Raw genomic sequence first — 25000 nt, forward strand, 5'->3', positions numbered from 1 at the left:
CCAGTCCAGTCCAGTCCAGTCCAGTCCAGTCCAGTCCAGTCCAGTCCAGCCTAGTCTAGTCTAGTCTAGTCTAGTCTAGTCTAGTCCAGCCCAGCCCAGCCCAGCCCAGCCCAGCCCAGCCCAGCCTAGTCCAGTCCAGTCCAGTCCAGTCCAGTCCAGTCCAGTCCAGCCTAGTCCAGTCCAGTCCAGTCCAGTCCAGTCCAGCCCAGCCTAGTCCAGTCCCAGGTCTCACCTCTGCCACAGACAGGACACAGTACATGGAGGGATGTTCAGGGTCCACCCCCTCCAGCCTCATCCCCACCCTGAAACCATTCTTACTCTGCGGGAATGCCTGGTGCTGAAAACACACACACACACACACACACACACACACACACACACACACACACATATGCACACATGGCATTACTTATACTTCACATACCATATGAGCTACACATTACCAGACACGTGTATGTGCATGTGTGAGAGAGACAGGGAGTGAGATAGAGAGAGAGAGAAAAGAGAGAGAGGGTTGGGGTGTACTGGTGCCTAAGGCCGGATTCATAGTCGACGCAAACTACATAAGCGCAAGCAACGCAAGCTTCGCAAGGTGCTGCAAGGTTCCTTGCGTGTGTCATGCCGAAATTTGTCACTTGACGCAAGCAATAGTGCAAAGTTTCCACAAAACAAGGTCTCGAGTCATGTTGGAGCTTGCGTTCACAACGTAGCTTGCGTTGTTTACGTCGACTGTGAATCAGGCCTAAGTGTGTGTGTGCGCGTGTGTGTGTGTCGGTATGTCATGACTGACCTCTTTAAAGAGCTTGTTGGGGGCAGCCACGGCTCTCTCCTGCTCCAGATAAGAGGCCCAGCACCACACCTTCCTCTTCCCCCCGTACGGCACCGCTGGAACAACACCATCATCATCCTCATCATCATCATCAGTGGATCATGGGTAAGGTGAACGCCAGAACTAGACCGTCAGCGAGAAAAGCTCAGCCTCAGATTGTTAGCCAGCTCTTCGGTTCCCCGTTGTTTTGACTCGCTCACGGTACGGAGGCCTGACTAGAGCACTTTAGAGGTGAACCACAGATCTCAGGGAATCAATTAGTCGGTGCTGGGTCGGGGCTGGGTCAGTGCTGGGTCGGGGCTGGGTCAGTGCTGGGTCGGGGCTGGGTCAGTGCTGGGTCGGGGCTGGGTCAGTGCTGGGTCGGGGCTGGGTCGGGGCTGGGTCAGTGCTGGGTCGGGGCTGGGTCAGTGCTGGGTCGGGGCTGGGTCGGGGCTGGGTCAGTGCTGGGTCGGGGCTGGGTCGGGGATGGGTCAGTGCTGGGTCGGGGCTGGGTTAGTGCTGGGTCGGTGCTGGGTCGGTGCTGGGTCAGTGCTGGGTCAGTGCTGGGTCAGTGCTGGGTTAGTGCTGGGTCGGGGCTGGGTCAGTGCTGGGTCAGTGCTGGGTCAGTGATGGGTCGGGGCTGGGTCGGTGCTGGGTCAGGGCTGGGTTAGTGCTGGGTCGGGGCTGGGTCAGTGCTGGGTCGGGCTGGGTCAGTGCTGGGTCAGTGCTGGGTCGGGGCTGGGTCAGGGCTGGGTTAGTGCTGGGTCAGTGCTGGGTCGGGGCTGGGTCGGGGCTGGGTCGGTGCTGGGTCAGTGCTGGGTCAGTGATGGGTCGGGGCTGGGTCAGTGCTGGGTCAGTGCTGGGTCAGTGCTGGGTGGGGGCTGGGTCAGTGCTGGGTCGGGGCTGGGTCAGTGCTGGGTCGGGGCTGGGTCAGTGCTGGGTGGGGGCTGGGTCAGTGCTGGGTCGGGGCTGGGTCAGTGCTGGGTCAGTGCTGGGTGGGGGCTGGGTCAGTGCTGGGTCGGGGCTGGGTCAGTGCTGGGTCAGTGCTGGGTCGGGGATGGGTCAGTGCTGGGTCAGTGCTGGGTTAGTGCTGGGTCAGTGCTGGGTCAGTGCTGGGTCGGGGCTGGGTTAGTGCTGGGTCGGGGCTGGGTTAGTGCTGGGTCAGTGATGGGTCGGTGCTGGGTCAGTGCTGGGTCGGGGCTGGGTTAGTGCTGGGTCAGTGATGGGTCGGTGCTGGGTCAGTGCTGGGTCAGTGCTGGGTCAGTGATGGGTCGGGGCTGGGTCGGTGCTGGGTCAGTGCTGGGTCGGGGCTGGGTTAGTGCTGGGTCAGTGATGGGTCAGTGCTGGGTCAGTGCTGGGTCGGGGCTGGGTCGGTGCTGGGTCGGGGATGGGTCAGTGCTGGGTCGGGGATGGGTCAGTGCTGGGTCGGGGCTGGGTCAGTGCTGGGTTAGTGCTGGGTCGGGGCTGGGTCAGTGCTGGGTCGGGGCTGGGTCAGTGCTGGGTTAGTGCTGGGTCAGTGCTGGGTCGGGGCTGGGTCAGTGCTGGGTCGGGGATGGGTCGGTGCTGGGTCAGTGCTGGGTCGGGGCTGGGTCAGTGCTGGGTTAGTGCTGGGTCAGTGCTGGGTCGGGGCTGGGTCGGGGCTGGGTCGGTGCTGGGTCGGGGCTGGGTCGGGGGTGGGTCAGTGCTGGGTCGGGGATGGGTCGGTGCTGGGTCAGTGCTGGGTCGGGGGTGGGTCGGGCCTCGAGGGAAAACAGCGCTTCCAGCAGATGGGCTGGCTACCTCCGGAGGCCCGGGTCAACCGCAGCTCAGGGTGGGCCGTGATTAACACAACAACAGAGCACCTGGAAGACCGCTCCCGGAGGAGTGGTGATACACGTGTCCCACCAGCGCTAGCGCCGCTGACCTGTGCTTGGCCCAGAACCAGCGTGGGTTAATGTTGTATTAGCTTTTGGGGAACTGTGAAGTGGAACAAGTGACCGTTGCACATCAAAGACAGAGGTAACCAACATCTTTTCTTTCTTTTTAAGGTTCAAACCTGGCTTATGGATAATATAAAAGCATAGGATGTTCTCCTGTAAGTAACATACTGTCAGTCCTAGTAATGTTGTTATTGTTGTTGTTCTGGCTGTATTGTTATTGATGAAGGCTGTCTAGTTTTATGGTTATTAGCTATAGTGGTTTGCTCACTGTTGGAGGCCCTTTGGTTTTCTGCCACCTTCACTGTCAACACATCAAGTTCCGCAATGGACATAAGTCTGAGACCGCGTCACCTGACTATTTTTCAAGCTGTCATGTGATCATCTGACTGTCTTATCCTCATCATCATCTTCATCATCCTCATGCTGGACTCACTGTGTCTGAGCAGGGCGGCGTCTCCCCGGCGCTTCCTTCGACCGCGGGGCGCTCCTCGCGTGGCTGGTCTCTTACTGTCCTTCTCCTCCTGCTCTCACACACACACACACACACAATTTACCATTTAGCCATACACAAACACAAACACACACATACATACATACACACACACACACAGACACACAATTTACCATTTAGCCACACACAAACACACACACACACAAACACGCACACACATACACACACAATTTACCATTTAGCCACACACAAACACACACACACAAACACACATACACACACAATTTACCATTTAGCCATACACAAACACACACACACACACACACATACATACACAAACACAATTTACCATTTAGCAACACACAAACACACACACACACAAACACGCACACACATACACACACAATTTACCATTTAGCCACACACAAACACACACACATATACACACGTATGTACACACAGACACACGCGCAGGCACGCATACACCACATACATGCATGCATGCACATACACGCACACACACATGTGAATGCCACACGCACACACAAACAGACACGCACACCACACACACACGCGTACGCACACAAACAGGCTTATTACAATGCTCGCGGAGACATCAAATATTGATTATCCGTTTACTGTGAGTTGTGTGTTAAACTGAATACTAACATAGTCTTCATCATCGTCATCGTCGTGTTGGTCAGGGGAGGCGGCCATCTTCTCCAACGCCCGCTCCTGTTGGCTGGTCCGTCTACGGCCCACCCCCAAAACCTCCCCATTGGTTGGTAACTCCTCTCTCTTGGCTTTGGCCTCCCTGGGGAAAGGAGGAGACCGCAGTCAGTCAGTCAGTCAGTCAGTCAGTCAGTCAGTCAGTCAGTCAGACAGACAGTTAAGCCTCGGTTATACTCCCAAACAGATGCGTTCACGGACAGCTGTGGACACGTAGCGGTTCTATTTATACTACTTCTATTGTCCGCGTCAGTTGACGCGTCAGTTGGTGCTCTCATTGTGTATGGGATGCACGCGGATGTCTGCGCGGAGCCTATGCATACATGTGCCAGGCCTGTAGCCAGTCAGCCAGTCAGTCAGTCAGTCAGTCAGCCAGTCAGCCAGTCAGCCAGCCAGTCAGTCAGCCAGTCAGTCAGTCAGTCAGCCAGTCAGTCAGTCAGTCAGTCAGTCAGTCAGTGTGTCAGCATGTCTGACAGCGTCTACTCACTCCTGTCGGTCCTGCTGCTGACAACGCTGGCTACAGTGGCGGCCGCCCGTCAGGAAGTCGGCGCTGGAGCCCTTCCTGTTGCAACGTACGCACACCAGGCCTCTCTGCACCCACGGACCCTCCTCCTCCACTCCCTCTCTCTCCTCCACCTCCTCCTTCTTCTTCTTCTTCTTCTCATCATCCTCTTCTCTCTCCTCCTTCTCCTCCTTGGCCCTCTCCTCCTCTTTCTCCTCTTTCTCCTGCCGCTGGGCGCCATCTGATGGAGCTGGGGGGAGGAGAGGTGGGGGCGGGGGGTTAAGGTGGTGTGATGTCACAGGCGTCAGTGCGTCACTCGCCGGTGTCGCTTCCCGCCCCCCCCCCCCGCCCGCCCGAACGCCAGGGCTTGATCTCGTGTCCTCCGACTCACGCTCATAAATGCCTCTTTAGCAGGCCACGCCCCCTGACAAGCTGGCGGCGTGGGTGGGCGTGGTTTATTACTGACCCCCTCTAGAGAGAGGGACGTAATGGGTAACACACACGCACGCGCGCGCGCACACACACACACACGTAGCAGGTGTACTCACCCTCATGGGCACTGGGCACGGTCCATGTGGTGGTGGCGTGCGCCTTCCTCACCCCCTCCTCCTCCTCGCCCTCCTCGCCATCCCCTGTCACCACCTCCAGCACCCCGAACTCATTCACCCGGAACTAACACACACACACACACACACACACACACACACACAATGATGTATATCAGATAATAGGATATGGGTAACACTAGTATTTCAGCAGGTATCCGGTCTCCTGGAGGTCCGTAGCGTCCTCCCACCTTCAGCTGGCTGCCGGGCAGGGTGCCCACGCCGTCCTGCCAGTCCATGGCTCCGTACACGTCAAAGTCCGGCGCCGACCCCGCCGCCTTCTTACTGGATCCGTCCATGGCACCGGGCGTAGTGATCTGACACACGCACACAGCACGACCCAGATTCACAAACTGACTGACACAGACTGATAACTTTGCCTTTTGATATTGTCTCAATACAAAAACACACATCCATGAAATAAAAACATAAAATAAAAAAATACAACAACAAAAAAAACATTGGATCTATACAGGTTTAAGGCAGACAACACAAGATGAGAGGCCAGAAATATCCAGAACTAGGATCTGAACCGGTCTCCAGGCTAGGGACATGTAGTACTAAGGCTACTGTAGTTTTGAGAGCCATGAGCGATCTGAGGTCAGTTGGAATCTAAAAACCATGACGTTAATGAATATGTTTAACTGAAAACAGATTTTGGAGTTGTTTTGTGGCTATACAAATGAAAGCAACGTTTTAGTAGAACTCAGCTCAAATGCAATGATCTAGCTGTTAATAATATACTTTAGACGTGCAGTCGGCCCTTATGCAACCTCAAACACAAACTACTTCAAGGTTGGTAATAATAGCAATAGTACTCGTAGTAGCTCGTTACAATGTAACAGCGGAAGGCCTTGCTGTACTATTCGTTACACTAACGTGAAGCCACCACTAGAGGCCGCTACCGACCCGGGTTTGGGCGACTGCGCTTGAAACTTTCAGCACCCAGATTCAACAATGAAATCAAATCAGAACAAAAATGGTGCCCATACATTACAATATCATTCCTGTTTAAGACAAATTATTGAGAGTTGGTGACTATTGGTATTCCTCCTCGACAGACGGAACTCCTGACGTTCAAATAGGCCATTATTTTCAGTGTTATGTAGCCTAGACTATGCGCCCCTAAAGCTGTGTCACACTTGAGCTGTGTCACTGTGGTATTCAGGCGGTATCGCCTACTGTTCATCAACGGAATATCGATTATTGATCGTTTATGTATTCATTAATTATGAAAGTTACTCAAATTCACTGCAAGCACGAATGCATTTCCCTGTATGCTATATATTCGAGGTGCAATTAATTCATCATTGCGTATAAACTGAACTGTACTATGCGATAGTTTTGGGTTTTGGTCAAAAAATATTATTGAACTGGTCATGTTGGCTACTGACTGTGCACGAATTATTACACCAGAATTTTGCATTTAGTTTTCACCAGTGGTCCTTTGTCGTTTATGAGCGTTATTGATATTAATAATTTCAAGCTCTGTCTCATACTTTTTTTTATTGCGAGTGAGATTAAATGATTCGGTCGGAGGCAGCCACGTCATATTCTCTTTGTATTCCAACTAGGTGTTACACACATAGGAGTGTTTCTGCAAGACGTTATGCAGCCTATCTGATACAAGCACTTTTCTTCAGATACTATTTAATGTGTTTTAAAGGCAGTTCCCCAAAATGGCGGAGCTGGGATATACTCTATATATAATTCTCACCGGCAGGCCCGCAGACTCGTTGCATTAGGAACAAAAATAATATCGCAAGTGCCTTGAAAAGCTTTTTGGAAGGCCACGGAGAAAGAAATATTTTTAGCTCAGTTCGTTTGACAAGCGCAATACTGCGCAGTCCTGCACTCGCACACTGAAGGCTGCATTATTCTGTAAAGAGTGCAATATAGCTTATTACAAACGATTCCAAGACAGGGAAAATATAGCACAACATGTTTTCTACCGTTTGTGTTAATTTTCGGCCCTTATTTTGATGTATTTCTCAGTTGCAGTACATTTCACGCTCTCTCACTGTATCTCTTCCTGGCTGGTATTATTGATGACACGTCTAGTCGTTTTGGACTTTATAGCTAAGTTTCTGGCTAATTCCACCGCAATTACCCACAAGCGAAACTACAATACAACAGATTAGTAATTGCTATACGACGCATGGTCCCGCGTTTATTATTCCTATCTGAAGTACAATTGTTTTAATTTGTCTGTTTCTTACCCAAATTCTCCCACGAGTACTGACAAATTGCCCTGGCAGTCGTCAATGCGCATGAGCAGTGCTGGGAGCGAGTGCTTGCAGTAGGTGCTTGTGCTGGAACACATGATGCCATTACCGAAAGTTTCAGTTGCTACTGACCGAAATATCCACAAGGTTTAGCGTTTGAACACCCCGTAATATTCTTATCATGCACATCACTCCTACAACAAGTGTAATAATGTGTTGTGTGGGTGTTTGGAGACCGAACATACCTTATTCACTGGAATAAACGAATAGCCTGTATCTCCGTTTCTAAAAATACATGTCGTTTGCTTGAACAGTGAACAACATGACTTGCGAAATATCACAAGGAATTTTCAAATGTCTAATGCGACACAATCTCAGTCTTATTTGTAACGTTGCCTAGTGCGCCACAAACCTCGCAACATAACCCTCAATATGATCACGCGGTATAATGTTGGCTACCATTTGCACAAGGACATCAGTTTCTACTACAACCTCTGTGAACAACTCATGTCAGGAACCCCACCCCATGATTTCAAAGTTTCTGTCCACGACCAAATACCTGTAAACCAGCTATATATTCTGCCAGAAGCAGATAACTCAATAACATAACTCAACAGAACGAGCATGACTGTGGAGTGGGGTATTCTGCATGTGAATGTAGCAGAGGTGGTTTGGAACCTTACAATTTGACCCAGAGTACCTGGTTGGTTGAGCTGGACACCACCTGACCGGATTGGACCCTGATATCATTAGAGCATGGTTCCAAACGACCTACTTATTATTTGTGTACACATAGGCCTACTGTTGATGTTGGAAATGTGTGTGTGCACGTGTGCGCATGTGTATGTGCATGTGTCTGAGCGTGTGCATGTGCTTTCGTCATAACGTGTGTGTGTGTGTGTGTGTGCATGAGCGTGCGAGTGTGTTTGTGTGTGTGTCTCAGCAGTAGATGTATTTAGAGTCATTGTGCTCAGGTACTACTGTCAGAGTCCAGCCTTCCAAGGTTTATCCATGCAGGATTAGGTCAGGCTTGTTAGCGGTAATCCCGTTAGAGGCAGGGCAGCAGCCCTGGGCCGGGTTAGGAGGCCGTGCCTCCCCACCTCTCCCTGGCAGAAGACCCGGAGGCTCTTCATGTTGTGGGACTACTGCTGCAGGTGCTTTGGGACCACTCTGATCAAACGCCATGGGGGCTTGCCCATCAAGAGCAACGTCAACGACACCTGGGTATGTGTCTGGCTGTCTGCTCCCCCTGGGCTGGGGGCGGGCGAAGGAGACAGGAGGGAGAGAGAGAGAGAGAGAGAGAGAGAGAGTTTGATATAGGTCAGGCACCTCCTGGTATGAGCTGTCTCTGAGCAGAGGTGCGCCTGCCTGTCCACCTGCCTGCTTGTCTGCCTGTCTTTCTGAAGACCAATATGACGACTGTATACAGGACATAGCTTTGATGTACTGTTGTTGGCTTGACACTGTAGACCGGAGCCAGCTTGGTGGGAGCTGAGACGGCCTGCTCTGGTGCCAGCTGATTCATGTCAGGACAGTTAGTGTTAGTATTAGTTGTTAGTATTAGTTATTGGGTAGTTAGTTGGCTAGCTTACAGCTACCGGCAACCTCATCATCACCATTTACATTACATCTATATATTTTAGAATGATTGTGTATTTTTTTGTATATCTTTTGTACTTTTTTGTGCATTTTAGTACTTTCTGTACACCTGCATACTGTACCCGTATGTGCTTTACTGTACTTTTGTAAATTTCTGTGCCACTGTATTGTATTGCATTGTATTCTATCTACTAGGCCTATCTATCTATCTATCTATCTATCTATCTATCTATCTATCTATCTATGAATTAGTGACAGGAAGTTTGAGGGTATCCTTCCCTGTTCTAGGTGGTCCTCCAGAACCTGTTGATGTGCATGGTGTGCTTCTATTCTCTCTACTACATTGTGGTCAGCCTCTGTATTGGCCTGCTCAGGTACTCTACTATACTATACTATACTATACCATATTATCTACCATGCCCTACTCTGTTATACTCTACTATACCATAAACTCTACTCGGCTACTACAGAACTACAAGACACTGTAGACTAGGCTTACATGAACACCTTCCTCACTGTCTACCAGGCAGTATTGTGGTACATAACTATTTCCTGTGTACTTTATGATGACTTCCTGTGTACCTCCACCCTTTGCGACTGGGTCTCAAAACTCCTTCATTGACTCCTTGCATCCTCTCTTCTCCTTATTCTCCGGAGATACATTTCTGATCTTCTACAATATGCTCTGAGAGGGAGATTAGAATAGAATAGAATAGAATAGAATAGAATAGAATAGAAAATAAAGTGTATTCACCATGTGTAAAAAGTATGGGATACATGTACATTGGAATTCTAGTAATCGCTTGTCCTTACAGTATCTTTGCAGTGCTAATCAGTTCCCTCATTCCAGTCCTAGGTACTCAGCTCATTTAAAGGTTGCCAAACTGGCAATGTACTATACTAGGAGAGAGGAAAGAGGAGAGAGGAGGCAAGGACGCAATGAGAGAGATTTGTGAGGTTGGGTGTGCGTTTATAGAGGCCTTGTGTGTGGTAACGGGCTGACCTCTCGTTGCCGCAGGGTTCATGAGGTGGACAGCCTGCTGGCTCCCTTTGATTACACAGCACAACCGTCATGGCAGAACCCAAAATACCTGGGTGAGTCCACTCACTGGCTTACCTGACAAGGAGTAGTTTTGTCATCTAAACCAGATATATCTAAACCAGCTCTATATCTCAATGTCCCTCATTGGTTTAGATGACAAAACTACTCCTTGTCAGGTGACTTGAGTGTAGTGTCAGTTTGCCTGGTGTGTGTGTGTGTTTGTGTGTGTGTATATATTCTGTATGTGTGTGTGTGTGTGTGTGTGTACTGTATAGTGTGTGTGTGTGTGTGTGTATGTGTATACTGTATGTGTGTGTGTGTGTGTGTGTGTGCTGACCTGCTGCTGTGTCCCCTGGCCAGTGAGTGTGATCTCCATGGAGGTGACGTACCTGCTGGGTGGTCTGGTGTTCGCCTGGATCGTGGAAGAGTGGGTGTGGGACTACGCCATCACCGTCACACTCCTGCACATCGCTATGACTGTCGCAGGTACACACACACACACACACACACACACACACTACATGCTCTGTACCATGCTCATAGCCATCTCACCTGCTGCATCTGTGGAAATACACTTAATCGGCAGTTTGATCATTCATTGATCCAACATTGCAGTTTGATCACTCATTCATTCATTCATTTATTAATTAATTCTGCCTTTCTCTCTTTGTCCTCCTAGTAATGTCAGACTTCCCATCAACAGAACACTGGTGGCTCGCTCTGGGTAAGAACTGAGAACTATGTCTCTAGAACGCCAAGAAGTCTGGTCCTGTCTATCTGGTCTGGTCTGGTCTGGTCTGGTCTGGTCTGGTCTGGTCTGGTCTGGTCTGGTCTAGTCTGGTCTGGTCTGGTCTGGTCTGTGATTGTTGGGTCTGGCCTGTGATCGTCTGGTCTGGTGGTTGTCTGGTCTGATCTGTGATCGTCTGATCTGTGATCGTCTGATCTGCTCTGTGATTGTCTGGTCTGACCTGTCTGGTCTGTGATTGTCTTATCTGGTCTGTCTGGTCTGGTCTGGTCTGGTCCGGTCTGGTCTGGTCTGGTCTGGTCTGGTCTGTGATTGTTGGGTCTGGCCTGTGATCGTCTGGTCTGTGATCGTCTGATCTGCTCTGTGATTGTCTGGTCTGGCCTGTCTGGTCTGTCTGGTCTGGGATCATCTGGACTAGTCTGGTCTGTGATCGTCTGGTCTAGTGTTGTGCTGTGATAGTCTAGTGCTGTGATTGTCATAGGATGATCTGTTTTCCATTTCTCTTGTCCTGTCTGTGATTCAGGAAACTTGTCTCACAGCTTACTGTCCCTTCTCTCTCTCTCTCTCTCTCTCTCCCTTACCTCTATCTCACTCTCTCTATCCCTCACTCTTCCTCTGCTCTCTGCATTATCCCTCTCTCCTTCCACAATTTATCATCTCCCTCTGTTTCTCTGTGTGTGTGTGTCTCATCCCCAGGCTCAGGACTGGTGATGATGATTTTTGGAGGACAGCTCCTGGCCTACAAGCTCTTCAGGAATAACTTTGTTTACCCCGCAGATTTGCAGAACTTCTGATGTCACTTCCTGCTCCCTCTCCTCAGCAACATTCTGTACAGCCAATTACATGATTGTTTTGTATTCTGTTTTTATACTCTTTCACCTATAGCAAGTTTTGGTACTCTGTAAATGGACATGTTAATAATATTATTTTGCATGTATAGCTTGTTTGAAAGGAACGGTTACTGTTACTGAGTGCTAAACATTTTTGCAAACTGTTGATATTTTGTATTTTGTTTGTATGCTATTTATTGTTTGTTTATTAGCCATTGATTATTCAGCTGCTACTCATCCCAGGGTCCACACAGAACTTTAACATGACACAGTAGACGAACACTACGCTACAATTATAGTGTAGATGAAAATGGTTCACACAACAACACTGAAACACTTTTGCATCCCACCCCATCAATGTAAATGACTGTTCCATTAAGATCTGTTATAAAAAGTACATAGAGCTCCAAATTGAACTGTATGTCTTTTTTGTGATGGTGTATATGTCGTCAATACAGACATATTGTCCCGTACTGTATCTCTGGCCAGCTATGGTGAAAATGATTAGCCCTGACAAGCTGTTGTCGGTCCAATCCCTGAGGATTAGGCTCAGTGCCTAACAAGCCCTCTCTGTGCTCTGACCAGTTACGGGCCGGAGTGGCCTGTGCATCATCCTGTTTAGGGGTTAGGGGAGGTGGAAGTATGTCACAATGTGCAGTAACCCCCCCCACCACCACCACCACCACCACCACCCCACACATGACCCAATTGGCCCCAGTGAGACCACAGACAGGAAGCAGAGGGTTGGAGGGGGGCGGTACTGGGAAACTACAGTATAGCTATCATAACCCAACCAGGCCCTAAACCTACCTTAACCCTGCAGTCACACTACAGAACATATTCACATCCAGAACTCTGCTGTGCTCTATCCTGTGGTGTGTTTTGTGATGTATTTAATGAGGGTGTGTGTGTGTGTGTGTGTGTGTGTGTGTGTGTGTGTGTGTGTGTGTGTGTGTGTGTGTGTGTGTGTGTGAAAAGAGTGCAGAAAGAACAGCATTAATCATTTAATAAGATTAGGGAGGAGACAGAGGGAAGGCTCTTACTGCTCTCTCAAGCTAATCGACTGTGTGTGTGTGTGTGCTCGCGCGCATGTGTGAGTACAACCCCATAAAGCATGGAACCTTAACACCCTGGTTACCATGGTTTCCAAACTGGTCTACTTTCTTCACCTGAGGTAAGAACACATTCAGATGTCGGTTCACCCGTGTGTGTGTGTGTGTGTGTGTGTGTGTGTGTGTGTGTGTGTGTGTGTGCGTGTGGGTGCGTGCATGTGTGTGTGTTAGCCTGTCAGTTCTGAGGTGCCACAGGAGGAAGAGTAGGGGTGTGGTAGGCTACTCTAACTGAGATAATTATGGGATAGCCTAATTATCTCGGAGTACCTAACTGGGTTACTAGCCTACTGCCTGCTTGTCTGCCTGCCAGTCTGTCTACCTGCGTGTCTGTTTGTCAGCTGGTCTGCTCTCTCCCCTGCTCTGTTCCCACCTGGTTTATCCTGGTCACACCCGGCTGTGCGGACGGACCTGCGTGGTACCAGTCTAGGATGCGTTGCAGGCACTCCCTGCCACCACCAGGTGGAGGTAGAGATCCCGCGGTGCTTCTGCAGTCTCTTTGTTGTTCGTGTTCAGTAATGGCCATGGCTGATCAGATATCACAGCTTTGGAAGCAGGGGTGGAGATGGCCTGATAACTTTCCACAACATCACTTAGCGTACGGCTTCCCAGACATCCAGGCTGATATACACTGATCAATATCCTGACTGATCAGAGAACGCCATCTTGTCACTAGGCATTTTTACCAATAATATTCTTTTGTAATGGTGATATTCATTTTCCAATTCTGAGAGTTTTGGTAGGCTATATTTTGCTATATTGGTGTATTCTGTTATTATCTATAATCTCTGTAGGCTCGTGTAGCCTAGAAGTTATTGGTCCTCTGCTCCTGGAAAAGTTGATCTGTATTTAGAGGTTTTCATAAAGCATGAAACAGGCCTATGTCCGCTGCGCAAGTGTTGAACCAAGCGTACTGTACGACAGCGGGAATGATCTTCTTTTCAGCAGAAAAGCAGTCTTCAAACTAGAGTGACTCCGCCCAAATTACACGGCTCGGCGCAGCCCTGGGCGGGGTTATATGGCTGATTATTCATGTTGTTAGGGAGTGCTCATTGAGAGAGAGAGAGAGAGAGAGAGAGAGAGAGAGAGAGAGAGAGAGAGAGAGAGAGAGAGAGAGAGAGAGAGAGAGAGAGAGAGAGAGAGAGAGAGAGAGAGAGAGAGAGAGAGAGAGAGAGAGAGAGAGAGAGAGAGGGGGCGCTCATTTCACTCTGACACAGCCTACTAGATACTTTACAGATCAGAAGTTATAGGCGATCACAATAATGACGCGCGCAACATGAGTCGCCAGCAGGACGCGAAAGGAGTCATCTTGACCGGCTATTACAGCAATAGTGAAGTTTTACCACCGGCGGCTGGACTGACCAGTGTGGAAGACAGCGAATCTTCTGCCCTAAGGTAAGAAAGAGAGAGGGAGAGAGAGGGACAGATAGCGAGTTCTTATTGTCCGCGACTGTTACCCTACTGTAGCCGTGTTGCCGCTTGAATGGAGACGAGAGAGGGGCAAAGGTCTAGTGGTTGTCCCGTATGACGACCTGTTTTCTGGAAGGTCTGAGTGTGTATGACCCAAGCAACGGAGCCGCAGATGACTGTAACATATGCTACTTTGTGTATTTATGGAATTGACTTCATCATGGGGAAGTGACAGCTCTATTCTACGTTTAAAGGAAATAGAATTACAACACATTAGAACCGGTAGGCCTACTGTCCCACTGAGCAAAGACACGTCTTTTTCGTCTTTTCCGGACGTCCAAAGACATCCAATTAGGAGCCAGAATGAAAGTTTTTTTTAGACGTTCAGATATTGAACCCGTTTTGCACGTCCACAGACGTCTTAGAGGGGTCCAAGCCAGACGTTTGAATATTGAGGGGTCCAGCAGACGTACAAATGGGGTTCTGGACCGACGGACTTTATTAAGACATGATCTGAACGTCTCCCTGACGTTGTGTGTTTGCTGAGGTTATATGATTGAGTAGAAGGCCTATTATTGTTTTATGGTAAGATCTCTTCCCCACTAACAAAGCAGTGGTTTTGGGGTTTAATAATAACCAAACACACAGTTTGTTGTGTCCTACACACCTGGTAAACAAACAGGCCTTTCTGTTGTTTACAGACAGCCAGGGGGTGAGGTCACACACACAGGGACGAGGTCACACACAGGGCTGTTCTCCTCTGCTGGTGAAATGTGATGCTCCTTCCGTTCACCCATTCACGGGGCCATCTGCAGCACACTGGGCTGTCCTCTCTAGACTGCAGCTGTGGACGCGCTCACACACACACACACACACACACACACACACACACACACACACACAGACACACACACTCACACAATGGCAATGTCTCCGTCTGCCAGCTGGGCTCCAGGCCCCTGGTGGTATGGCTGGGGATTGTTTGGTATGGTCATAGTGGACTGGTTGGTATGGTCATAGTGGATTGGTTGGTATGGTCATAGTGGATTGGTTGGTATGGTCATAGTGGACTGGTTGGTATGGTCATAGTGGACTGGTTGGTATAATCATAGTGGACTGGTTGATATGGTCATAGTGGAGTGGTTGGTATGGTCATAGTGGACTGGTTGATATGGTCATAGTGGACTGGTTGGTATGGTCATAGTGGACTGGTTGGTATGGTCATATGGACTGGTTGGTATGGTTATAGTGGACTGGTTGGTATGGTTATAGTGGACTGGTTAGTATGGTCATAGTGGTCTGGTCTGGTCTGGTCAGGTCTGGTTGGTATGGTCAGGTTCAGGTTTGTTTATTTCTCATTTATCCACATCCATATCTGGTCATAGAGGACTGGTTGGTAGATGGTCTGGTTGGTAGATGGTCTGGTTGTGGTCTGGTTGGTAGATGGTCTGGTCTGGTTGGTAGATGGTCTGGTTGTGGTCTGGTTGGTATATGGTCTGGTTGTGGTCTGGTTGGTAGATGGTCTGGTTGGTAGATGGTCTGGTTAGTAGATGGTCTGGTTGGTAGATGGTCTGGTTGTGGTCTGGTTGGTAGATGGTCTGGTTGGTAGATGGTCTGGTTGTGGTCTGGTTGGTAGATGGTCTGGTTGTGGTCTGGTTGGTAGATGGTCTGGTTGTGGTCTGGTTGGTATAAGGTCTGGTTGGTAGATGGTCTGGTTGGTAGATGGTCTGGTTGGTAGATGGTCTGGTTGGTAGATGGTCTGGTTGGTAGATTGTCTGGTTGGTATAAGGTCTGGTTGGTATATGGTCTGGTTGTGGTCTGGTTGGTATAAGGTCTGGTTGGTATATGGTCTGGTTAGTATATGGTCTGGTTGGTATATGGTCTGGTTGTGGTCTGGTTGGTATATGGTCTGGTTGTGGTCTGGTTGGTAGATGGTCTGGTTGGTATATGGTCTGGTTGTGGTCTGGTTGGTATGTGGTCTGGTTGGTAGATGGTCTGGTTGTGGTCTGGTTGGTAGATGGTCTGGTTGGTATATGGTCTGGTTGTGGTCTGGTTGGTATATGGTCTGGTTGTGGTCTGGTTGGTATGTGGTCTGGTTGTGGTCTGGTTGGTATGTGGTCTGGTTGGTATATGGTCTGGTTGTGGTCTGGTTGGTATATGGTCTGGTTGTGGTCTGGTTGGTAGATGGCTGGTGTTGTGGTGTCATATGTAGTCATCTGTCTCTCTGTGTTGTTGAGAGCACGGTGGTCCTGCTCTGCCAGCTGCTGACCTACTGGGCCTCGGAGCCACAGGAACAATAGACAAAGAACTGACTGGCTGGCTGACAATGGCATACTTGTAAATATAAGTATGACATGGTTGATGTATTTGTAGACATATATTTGCAGCCTACAACTGTGCTAAATGGCAAGCACCATTTTACCCTAAATTCACTGACAGATGATGTCAAGTGTGATGCCACGGGCTCTCAGCTTATATACACTATACCTGCTACCTGTCATTTTGAACTGTGAAGTTGCCTGATGAAGACCTAAAGGTCGAAACCGGGAGCTGTGTGGATTTTCCTATCTCTCACACGTTATTACAGTAGCTAGCCAACTGTCTTGCTGACTGACTGACTGACTGACCGATGTACCATTGAGGCTGTATCACACTGTGGTTTGGCATCCTGACTGTTCAGGACTGCAGACAGACTGCTACAAAGGACTGGAAAGCAGAAAAAATATATGGCACAGAACTAGCACAGCTTCATGTTACACCACTCGCTACAAACTAAAAGCCTGAAACATCATGTGGATGTGGAAGGACACTGTCGGCCACCGCGCTCGTGCCACCGTGCTCGTGCTCTGTCCTCACTCCTTCCATCTCTAAAATGTTACCGGAGCATCAAACCACACACCGCCCGTCTCACTAACGGTTTCTTTCCACAGGCAGGCAGGTTCCTGAACAGCTGACACACCCACATGTACCCTACAGTGTTGATACATTATATATTATATTATAATGTTGGCGTGTATGGTGTATTGTGTATACAGTATAATGTATACATACAAGTGCATTGTGTAGATAGTCTTTGTAGGTCTGTATTGTTGGTTTTAGGATGGTGTGTCCTTTGTGTTAAGGCAGAAAGAACAAGAGCGCATGCATTTTGTTGTATTTTTAATACACATGACAATAAAGTTTAACTTGAACTTGACTACTTTCTTGACTGGCCTATTGTCTTGCTGACTAGCTGACTAGCTTGTTGTCTGGCCTGCTGACTGACTAACTGACTGACTGGTTTGGAAGTTGGAAGGACTGGTTGGTTGGACCGGCAGACTGCCAGGCTGACTGACTGGCTGACTAACTGCCAGACAGTGATTTTGTAACATGAATGGTGTTCAGATGGTCGGAATGAATGTTTCTAATGAGAATCACCAGGCTGTGAGATGGACCAGTCACTCTGCTCCTCATTCATTGACAGGTGTACAACAACATCAACAACAGCATTATAACAACATTACAACACTTTAACAACACTATAACAGCATTATAACAACATTGCAACACTATAACAGCATTATAACAACATTACAACACTATAACAGCATTATAACAACATTACAACATTATAACAGCTTTATAACAACATTACAACACTATAACAACCCTATAACAGCATTATAACAACATTATAACACTATAACAGCATTATAACAACATTACAACACTATAACAGCATTATAACAACATTACAACACTATAACAGCATTATAACAACATTATAACACTATAACAGCATTATAACAACATTATAACACTATAAAACCACTACAGCAACAGTATAATAACATTATAACAGTGTCCAAACAGCATTTTAAACAACATAAAACAGGCTCAAGTTCTCAGGTACAAAAGTATCACACACACACACACACACACACACACACACACACACACACACACACACACACACACACACAGAGGTGTTTTGTTGGTTTCATTTTCAAGGTTATGCCTTTGAATGTTCTTGTTTGATAAGCAAGAGTCTATATGACTTTGCATTTGATCTAACAGGCAGACACAGTCCTGTTCACTGTGAGTGCATCAAACACTAACACGTTGCTTATATATTTAGCGTAGTGAATGTGTGATATGAATACACAGGTGCACAATAATCATGTTGTCCCCAACTCATGATGCGTGATGCTTTGTGGGAATGATGGAGTGGAAATGTGGAACATTCCTTTTTGAATTAATATGAGAATCCTATCATGTAAAACAGGACTGAACAAGCCAGGAAGCCTGTGGACATGAAATGTTCATGGGTGGAGTAGACTATCCTTTTACTGAAACACAGCATCAGAGTTTCAGTGTTCAAAGCCAAATGTTCAGGCTACAACCTCTAACATGTACCACTAGAGGTGTGCTCTGAAATGACAAGAGGGACCCACAAGTCACCCTACTTCTGGACATGACCAAACTATTGTCGGTTGGACTCTACAGTCTATATGACCTAGCCAACTAGGACTCGTGAGTAGGGGTCTCCAATTTATCATATTCTGTTAACTACAATAATTGTACCCACAATGCTCCTAGCCTCTACACCAACCTAACATTTCAAACAAGAAGTAAACAAACCACCTAAATGTCTAAACTAAATGGACATACACACACACACACAAACACACTGTAGTCAGTGTTAATAATAAATAAATAAATTATTTCATTTCATTTATAGAGCACTTTTGTATAAATTGTGAAACACACAAACACTGTCGGTGCCAGGTGAGAATGGGTATGTTGCATTGTTATTGTTGTGTCAACAGAGGCAGGTGAGTGGTGTGTGTGTGTGTGTGTGTGTGTGTGTGTGTGTGTGTGTGTGCGCGCGCTGTCAGACGGGCCACCTCCATTAGAGTAAACACAGCCTGAGAGGCAGAGCAGAGTCAACAGTACTGCTATCACTCTATCACTCTATCCACTAAGTACAGCTGGGGATCACTTTTCCATTGACACAAGTTACAGCAACAACACGCACAAACGTGCGCACGCACACACACACACACACACACACACACACACACACACACACACACACACACACACACACAGATCTCTGCCTGTGCTCTAGCTGTGTCCAGTTCTAGAACTCATGTTGTGCTGGGTCAGGGTCCCAGTGGAACATCTGCGTCCACATGGTCACACCAGTCTAGCAGACAGCTGCCAAAACTGCACCCTTCATGGAGAGGATGGTAGGAGAGAAGGGAAGAGAGGAGGCGAGGTACCTACCCACCTACCTACCTACCCACCTACCTACCCACCTACCTACCTACCTACCTACCTACCTACCCACCTACCTACCTACCTACCCACCTACCTACCCACCTACCTACCTACCTACCTACCTACCTACCTACCTACCTACCTACCTACCTACCTACCCATCTACCTACCTACCCACCTACCTACCTACCTACCTACCCACCTACCTACCTACCTACCTACCTATCCACCTACCTACCTACCTACCTACCTACCCAACTACCCACCTACCTACCTACCTACCTACCTACCTACCTAGCTACCTAGCTACCTACCTACCTACCTACCTACTTACCCACCTACCTACCTACCCAACTACCCACCTACCTACCTAGCTACCTACCTACCTACCTACCTACCCACCTACCTACCTACCCACCTACCCACCTAGCTACCTACCTACCCACCTACCCACCTACCTACCTACCCACCGACCGACCGACCCACCGACCGACCCACCGACCCATGGATTGAATCTGATTGGGCCGACAACATAGTCCACTGATTACTACCTACCTACCTACCCAACTACCCACCTACCTACCTACCTACCTAGCTACCTAGCTACCTACCTACCTACCTACCTACTTACCCACCTACCTACCTACCCAACTACCCACCTACCTACCTAGCTACCTACCTACCTACCTACCTACCTACCCACCTACCTACCCACCTACCCACCTAGCTACCTACCTACCCACCTACCCACCTACCTACCTACCCACCGACCGACCGACCCACCGACCGACCCACCGACCCATGGATTGAATCTGATTGGGCCGACAACATAGTCCACTGATTGGTCAGTAATAAACAAATGACAAGGCTTATCCCCAAAACCTACATCCGTTGAGCCAGACCAGCTACTTATCTACCTGCCTACATGTATGGAGAGAAGAGAAAAAAGGAGGTACACGAGCAGACAGACAGAACCCAACCATTCCATGTCTTTGCTGTGACTGTCACAGCAACCAACAGAAGCAGTCAGTCTTATCCTTGGATGTCGGAATGCACAAACAGTACTTGTTAAGTCAAACTTGATTAGTTACTACAGACCGAATGGCAGTTAAGTCTAACTTGACTGATTACTGTAGACCATAGGGCACAAATAAGTCTAATTTGATTGATTACTGTAGACCATAGGGCACAGTTAAGTCTAACTTGATTACTGGTGTGTGTGATCGACTGTGCTGCAGCCTGTTTCCATGGTACAGCTGAAGAATGCACGTCGCTGCACTATTCAGACCGGCTAGAACTGATCCAACCATGTGTGTGGGTGTGTGTGTGGTGGGGAGTACTGTACAGTACAGTATCTATACCAGTGTTATAAGGATCCTTTTTAGGGCCCCTATCATGTCCGTCTGTCTGCATACATGATGACCAGCTGGCTTTGTCACTGTTGGAGGCTAGACGGGCAGTCAGATCTAGCGGCCAGGCCATGAAGGCAGAGAGACAGGCAGCTATCAGTAAATCAGGCAGCCAGACAGCGACACAGGCAGCAAGGCATGCAGGCAGAGAGACAGGCTACCAGACAGTCAGCCAAGCAGTCCGTTTGTGAACCAGGCAGGCAGCCAGAGGGAGAGAGAGAGAGAGAGAGAGAGGGAGAAAGGGAGAGGGGTGGACTGACCTTTCTCTATGAAAGGATCTGGACCAGGCAGTCAGGGGAGACACATGGTGCTGCTGTAGTGTACAGTACTCTGTGGGTCAGACTCAGAGACTCAAAACCACCTCTGCTATGGAGACCTTTCTGTTTGACACCAAATACTCAACATGCTCCTCTTTTCTCTATGGTATTAGGACTGTTTGTGTTCTATTCCCCACAAAGCTAAATATTAACACCCATATGTGGTGCACTTCCCATAAAAGGTAATCACAGGGCTGTGTGTTTGAGTGAACCAAACACCCCTGGCTCCGCTGCCACAACAGCTAAGACACGTTTGTGAGTGTGGAGGTGTTTATATAGAGGAAGTGTGGAGTACGTTAGTGTTATATGACGTATTTTCTGGGTGGACATTATTCACTGTGTTTAAGTCAGTAGTGTGTAAACGATTTAATGCATTGTTTGAGGGAGAAATGATTGAACAGGAGTGTTTATAAATTCTTTAATTACTATTATTATTATTTATTACGAGTGTACAAGTAGGCCTAGCTGAGATGACTGTAAAAACACCGGAGGAACTGGCCAAGTTTAATGCAGGGTTCTTCAGTGGCTAAAAGAAATCTGAGCTGAAACTTTGCAAGAAACCCCTGTAGGCGAGATGAGGAAGAGAGAGAAGGGGGGTAGAGTTCTGATGCCCACAACACTCCTTTCTCTTTGGTCTCTCTCTGTCTCCACCCCTCCTTCCTCTGCTCTCCCCAGGCCCAGACTAACAACATCTCTTCCTATAACAGCTAACCCTCTACAGTAGGGGCTTCAAACTCAAATTGGCTTGGGGCCACTGCTGATATCGTCATCTCATAGGAGGGCCACTTCCACGTTCAAGTACAGTGCTACCACTGTAACTATAAGAAAGTGCAATATTTCTGAAAATGTCATTTTTTATTTCCATCACTAGATTCACAAGTCAGTCTCTAAATGTTGCAAGACTATTCCATAACTAACATTTTCATCATACAAATCCAAACAGCGGTTTCTATACTGTACATTTTTATATATTTTAACAGTTAGTGCTAATCTTTTTTCCGTACTTAAAAAAAAATAAAAAAATACTGTAAGCCTGCCATTGATTCATTGAGTGAATGGGGTTGCAACACTGACAACTGTGCAAATAGCAACAACATACAATCCAACAATAATGTGAAAAATAAGTGTTTGTGGGCATGCACACACACAAACACACATTTCGTGACATCCTTCTATACAGCAATGCTACAGAAAAAGGCATTCACAGTCAATCTGCCGGCTGGTAACAGCTTTTAGCTCTCTAAACAACCTCTGCAGCACAATACGACCCAGGATGTAGCCTATGTTAAAACGCAAAAGCAACTCAGCTAGCAAGCTAAACAATATAGTAACCTTACAATCTACAAGTAGCTGCAAATGTTGGACAACAAGGGAATGACTGGCACATTGCTCAGCTTGTATATATGTAGATAGGCCTGGTATATGTCCAGCTAGTGCGAGACAACGTGTCCATAGGACATCCTCGGATGTCCACGAAAGGAAATTCGAATCTCATTCTTAGTGCAAGCGCAAAATAAGGATTTGTGACCAATAAAATTAATTTATTGCAAAGATAAAGCAAAACCTTCATTGGTCCACTTTTTACCCATATTCTGCATTAAAGGGCTAAGGTAGGTTGAAGACATGTTGACGTACACGAACTGATCTTCAACAGAATTTTATCAACCTTTTTCAACCATTGAGCATTCAATATTGTTTCAAGGTTGAAACGACGACTGACATTAATCCAACTATATTTCAACGTTGAAGGTTGGTCGTGTTCTATTAATAGTACATCCATGGCCGTGTGCAAGCTGGCTAGGCTATTTCTTGAATGACGCTTCCGTTAGAACGTTTTTTCTCTTGCATATCAGGCAGGTAGCATTTCCATTGAACTCCTCAAAAATACTGCAAAGTCCATCTTTCAAACCGTCTGTGTTCCTAACGTTAGTTAACCATTTAAACAGCCTCTCGGTGGCTAACTGCATTCCGTTCATAGTTCATAGCCGCGTGTGGATTGATTGTACCTGTAACTGTAGGCTATGCAGCGCAGACACAGCACTCACCTCGCACGCTGCGCACAATAACAGCATTTCCCCCCACGTATGAGCAGCTTGAATATAACGCATTGTAGGCCTGCCTGTCGGTGCCGTGTAGTTTACAAGAAATTATTTTGTTGGCCGGATTACATTATATTTCTGACATCATGTCGCGGGCCAGATGGAAAGGTGGGCCGGGCCGAAAATGGCGGGAACATCCCCGGGACCTATGTTCACCGGGTCCTATGTTCCCCCGAAAAAAGGGTTCTATGTTCCCCGGGTCCTATGTTCCCCGGGTCCTATGCTCCCCCCCAAAAAAGGTTCTATGTTCCCCGGGTCCTATGTTCCCCGCGAAAGATAAATGTGATTATGCCATCGCATGATTTAATGCCAAAAGGGCAAAATAATATGCACACATTTTTTCACATCAAGTTTCAATGGCCAAATGGCCCGCGGACCGGGAGTTTGAGAACCCATCTCTACAGCTAACAACTAGCTCTCTACAACTAATAGCTTACCCTCTACAACAGAAGTGCCCAATACGTCGATCGCGATCGACCAGTAGATCTCAGAGGTTATGCTGGTAGATCTCTATGTTGGTAGATCTCTATGCTGGTAGATCTCCAGCCATTCAAAAGAAAAGCCATTAAAAGGCGACTTGATGATGCGTGTTGAAGTTGCGTGTGCAGAGATAAGCAGTCTCATCACCTCTCTTTTTGTCCAAATGAGCAACTTTTTCCTCCTGCTACTTTGTAGATTACAAGGGTGACCTGCAGTTTAGCTGAGCGTTTTAATGATTTAATCATGTGTGGGCTGATTTCATCATTGTTTAGTCTTGTATCAGCTGACAGCTGATAGTAGCCCAGCAAAATCAATCAGAAACTCAAAAAAGCCCGAATTCTGCAACCCTGACTGATCCATTCAGTGCAAGTCAGCAGAGTGTATTGTGCTGTGATTGAGTCATGTAAGCAGGCTAAAGACACTCTGTTCTGACCACTAGTTGATTGTTACCTGTTAAGATTGTGCAAGGCATATATACAACAAAGTTAACGTTCCACTTCCAGTGTGAAGTAATTGGTAGCTTGATTAATAATTAATAATAATTGATTTTGAAACAGTAGCCGTATGTTGTTATTTCGGTTGTATGTTATTATTTTTGTGCGTGGCGACGCACCAAAGATGGCAAATATCCAGTTGTCACTCCCTCCCTCCCTCCGTCGGGTTGTTGACCTGCAGTTCTATGTTGCTACCACAAGGGGCAGTGTTTTTTTGTAGGCCAGCGCACCTAGAATAGCGTTTGACCGGTTATCACTCCCTCCCTACCTGCATTTCTCTGTTGGCACCACAAGAGGGGTAATTAATGTTATGTTATTTTCAGTATGGGATTATTTTTTCTTTTAAGATATGACTTTAATGACACATGAATTAAAACCTAGCCAATGTTAAGTGACAAGTGACAGAAGGGCGGGGGTTCCGGGGGTGTGAGGCGGGGGCCCGCCGGGGGGCGGGGTTTGGGTGGTAGATCTTGATGAGCTGGTCATTTTAAAAGTAGCTCTAAGCCCAAAAAGTGTGGGCACCCCTGCTCTACAAAAAATAGCCCTCTACAGCTAACAACTAGTCCTGTAACAACTAGCTCTATAAAGATAACCTTTAAAGATAACAGCGAGTCCTCAGCTACAGTAGCTAACTCTCCACAGCTGGCCTCCTACTGTAGGCTATATACCCCTAGCTCTCTATACCCAGCCTTCTACAGGTAGCTCTCTACAGCCAACCCTCTACAGATAGCCCTCTAAAAACAGCTAGACCTCTAGGTACAGATAACCCTGTAAAGCTAACTGTCGGGCTTCAACTTATGTAGCTAACCCTCTACAGGTAGCCTGCAATAAGTAATGTAGAGTAGCTCTTGTTCTCTCTCTCTCTGGTGATTCAGAAAGCTGTTTTCCAGGCAACTGCAGGGTGTTGGTACACAGCTCAGTTACACACAACTTTGTAAAAACAGCTGTGTGTGTGTGCGTGATAG

The 25000-nt window shown here is 47.7% G+C and overlaps 3 protein-coding genes across 6 annotated transcripts in view; 2 read left to right on the forward strand and 1 right to left on the reverse strand.

Annotated features, from left to right (window-relative positions):
• Window positions 1–7306, reverse strand: part of l3mbtl3 (L3MBTL histone methyl-lysine binding protein 3) — a 29244-nt gene extending 21938 nt beyond the window's left edge. For 2 of the 4 annotated variants that reach the window (XM_084454126.1, XM_084454124.1), the window contains exons 1-8: window positions 7234–7306; window positions 5206–5331; window positions 4958–5081; window positions 4395–4659; window positions 3848–3992; window positions 3161–3248; window positions 791–885; window positions 233–337 (exon numbers count right to left, since the gene is read on the reverse strand). In XM_084454126.1, coding sequence (XP_084310252.1) covers window positions 233–337; window positions 791–885; window positions 3161–3248; window positions 3848–3992; window positions 4395–4659; window positions 4958–5081; window positions 5206–5313 — 930 coding nt within the window. In that variant the 5' untranslated portion in view covers window positions 5314–5331; window positions 7234–7306. Of the gene's footprint in view, window positions 1–232; window positions 338–790; window positions 886–3160; window positions 3252–3847; window positions 3993–4394; window positions 4660–4957; window positions 5082–5205; window positions 5332–7233 lie in introns of all 4 variants that reach the window. The other 2 variants (XM_084454125.1, XM_084454123.1) reach the window with 1 other exon arrangement.
• Window positions 7307–8370: 1064 nt separating this feature from the next.
• On the forward strand, window positions 8371–11419 carry tmem244 (transmembrane protein 244; the record flags this gene model as incomplete). Its single annotated transcript, XM_084454103.1, has 6 exons — window positions 8371–8463; window positions 9127–9212; window positions 9857–9933; window positions 10241–10366; window positions 10560–10604; window positions 11322–11419. 6 exons carry the CDS (start codon window positions 8371–8373, stop codon window positions 11417–11419), a joined length of 525 nt encoding a protein of 174 aa, XP_084310229.1.
• Window positions 11420–13786: 2367 nt separating this feature from the next.
• Window positions 13787–25000, forward strand: part of arhgap18 (Rho GTPase activating protein 18) — a 23896-nt gene continuing 12682 nt past the window's right edge. The window contains exon 1 of the mRNA XM_084453411.1: window positions 13787–13959. Coding sequence (XP_084309537.1) covers window positions 13841–13959 — 119 coding nt within the window. The 5' untranslated portion in view covers window positions 13787–13840. The remainder of the gene's footprint in view (window positions 13960–25000) is intronic.

Source organism: Borostomias antarcticus (genome assembly GCF_949987555.1).
Source record: "Borostomias antarcticus genome assembly, chromosome: 19".
NCBI classification, from domain to species: Eukaryota; Metazoa; Chordata; class Actinopteri; order Stomiiformes; family Stomiidae; genus Borostomias; species Borostomias antarcticus.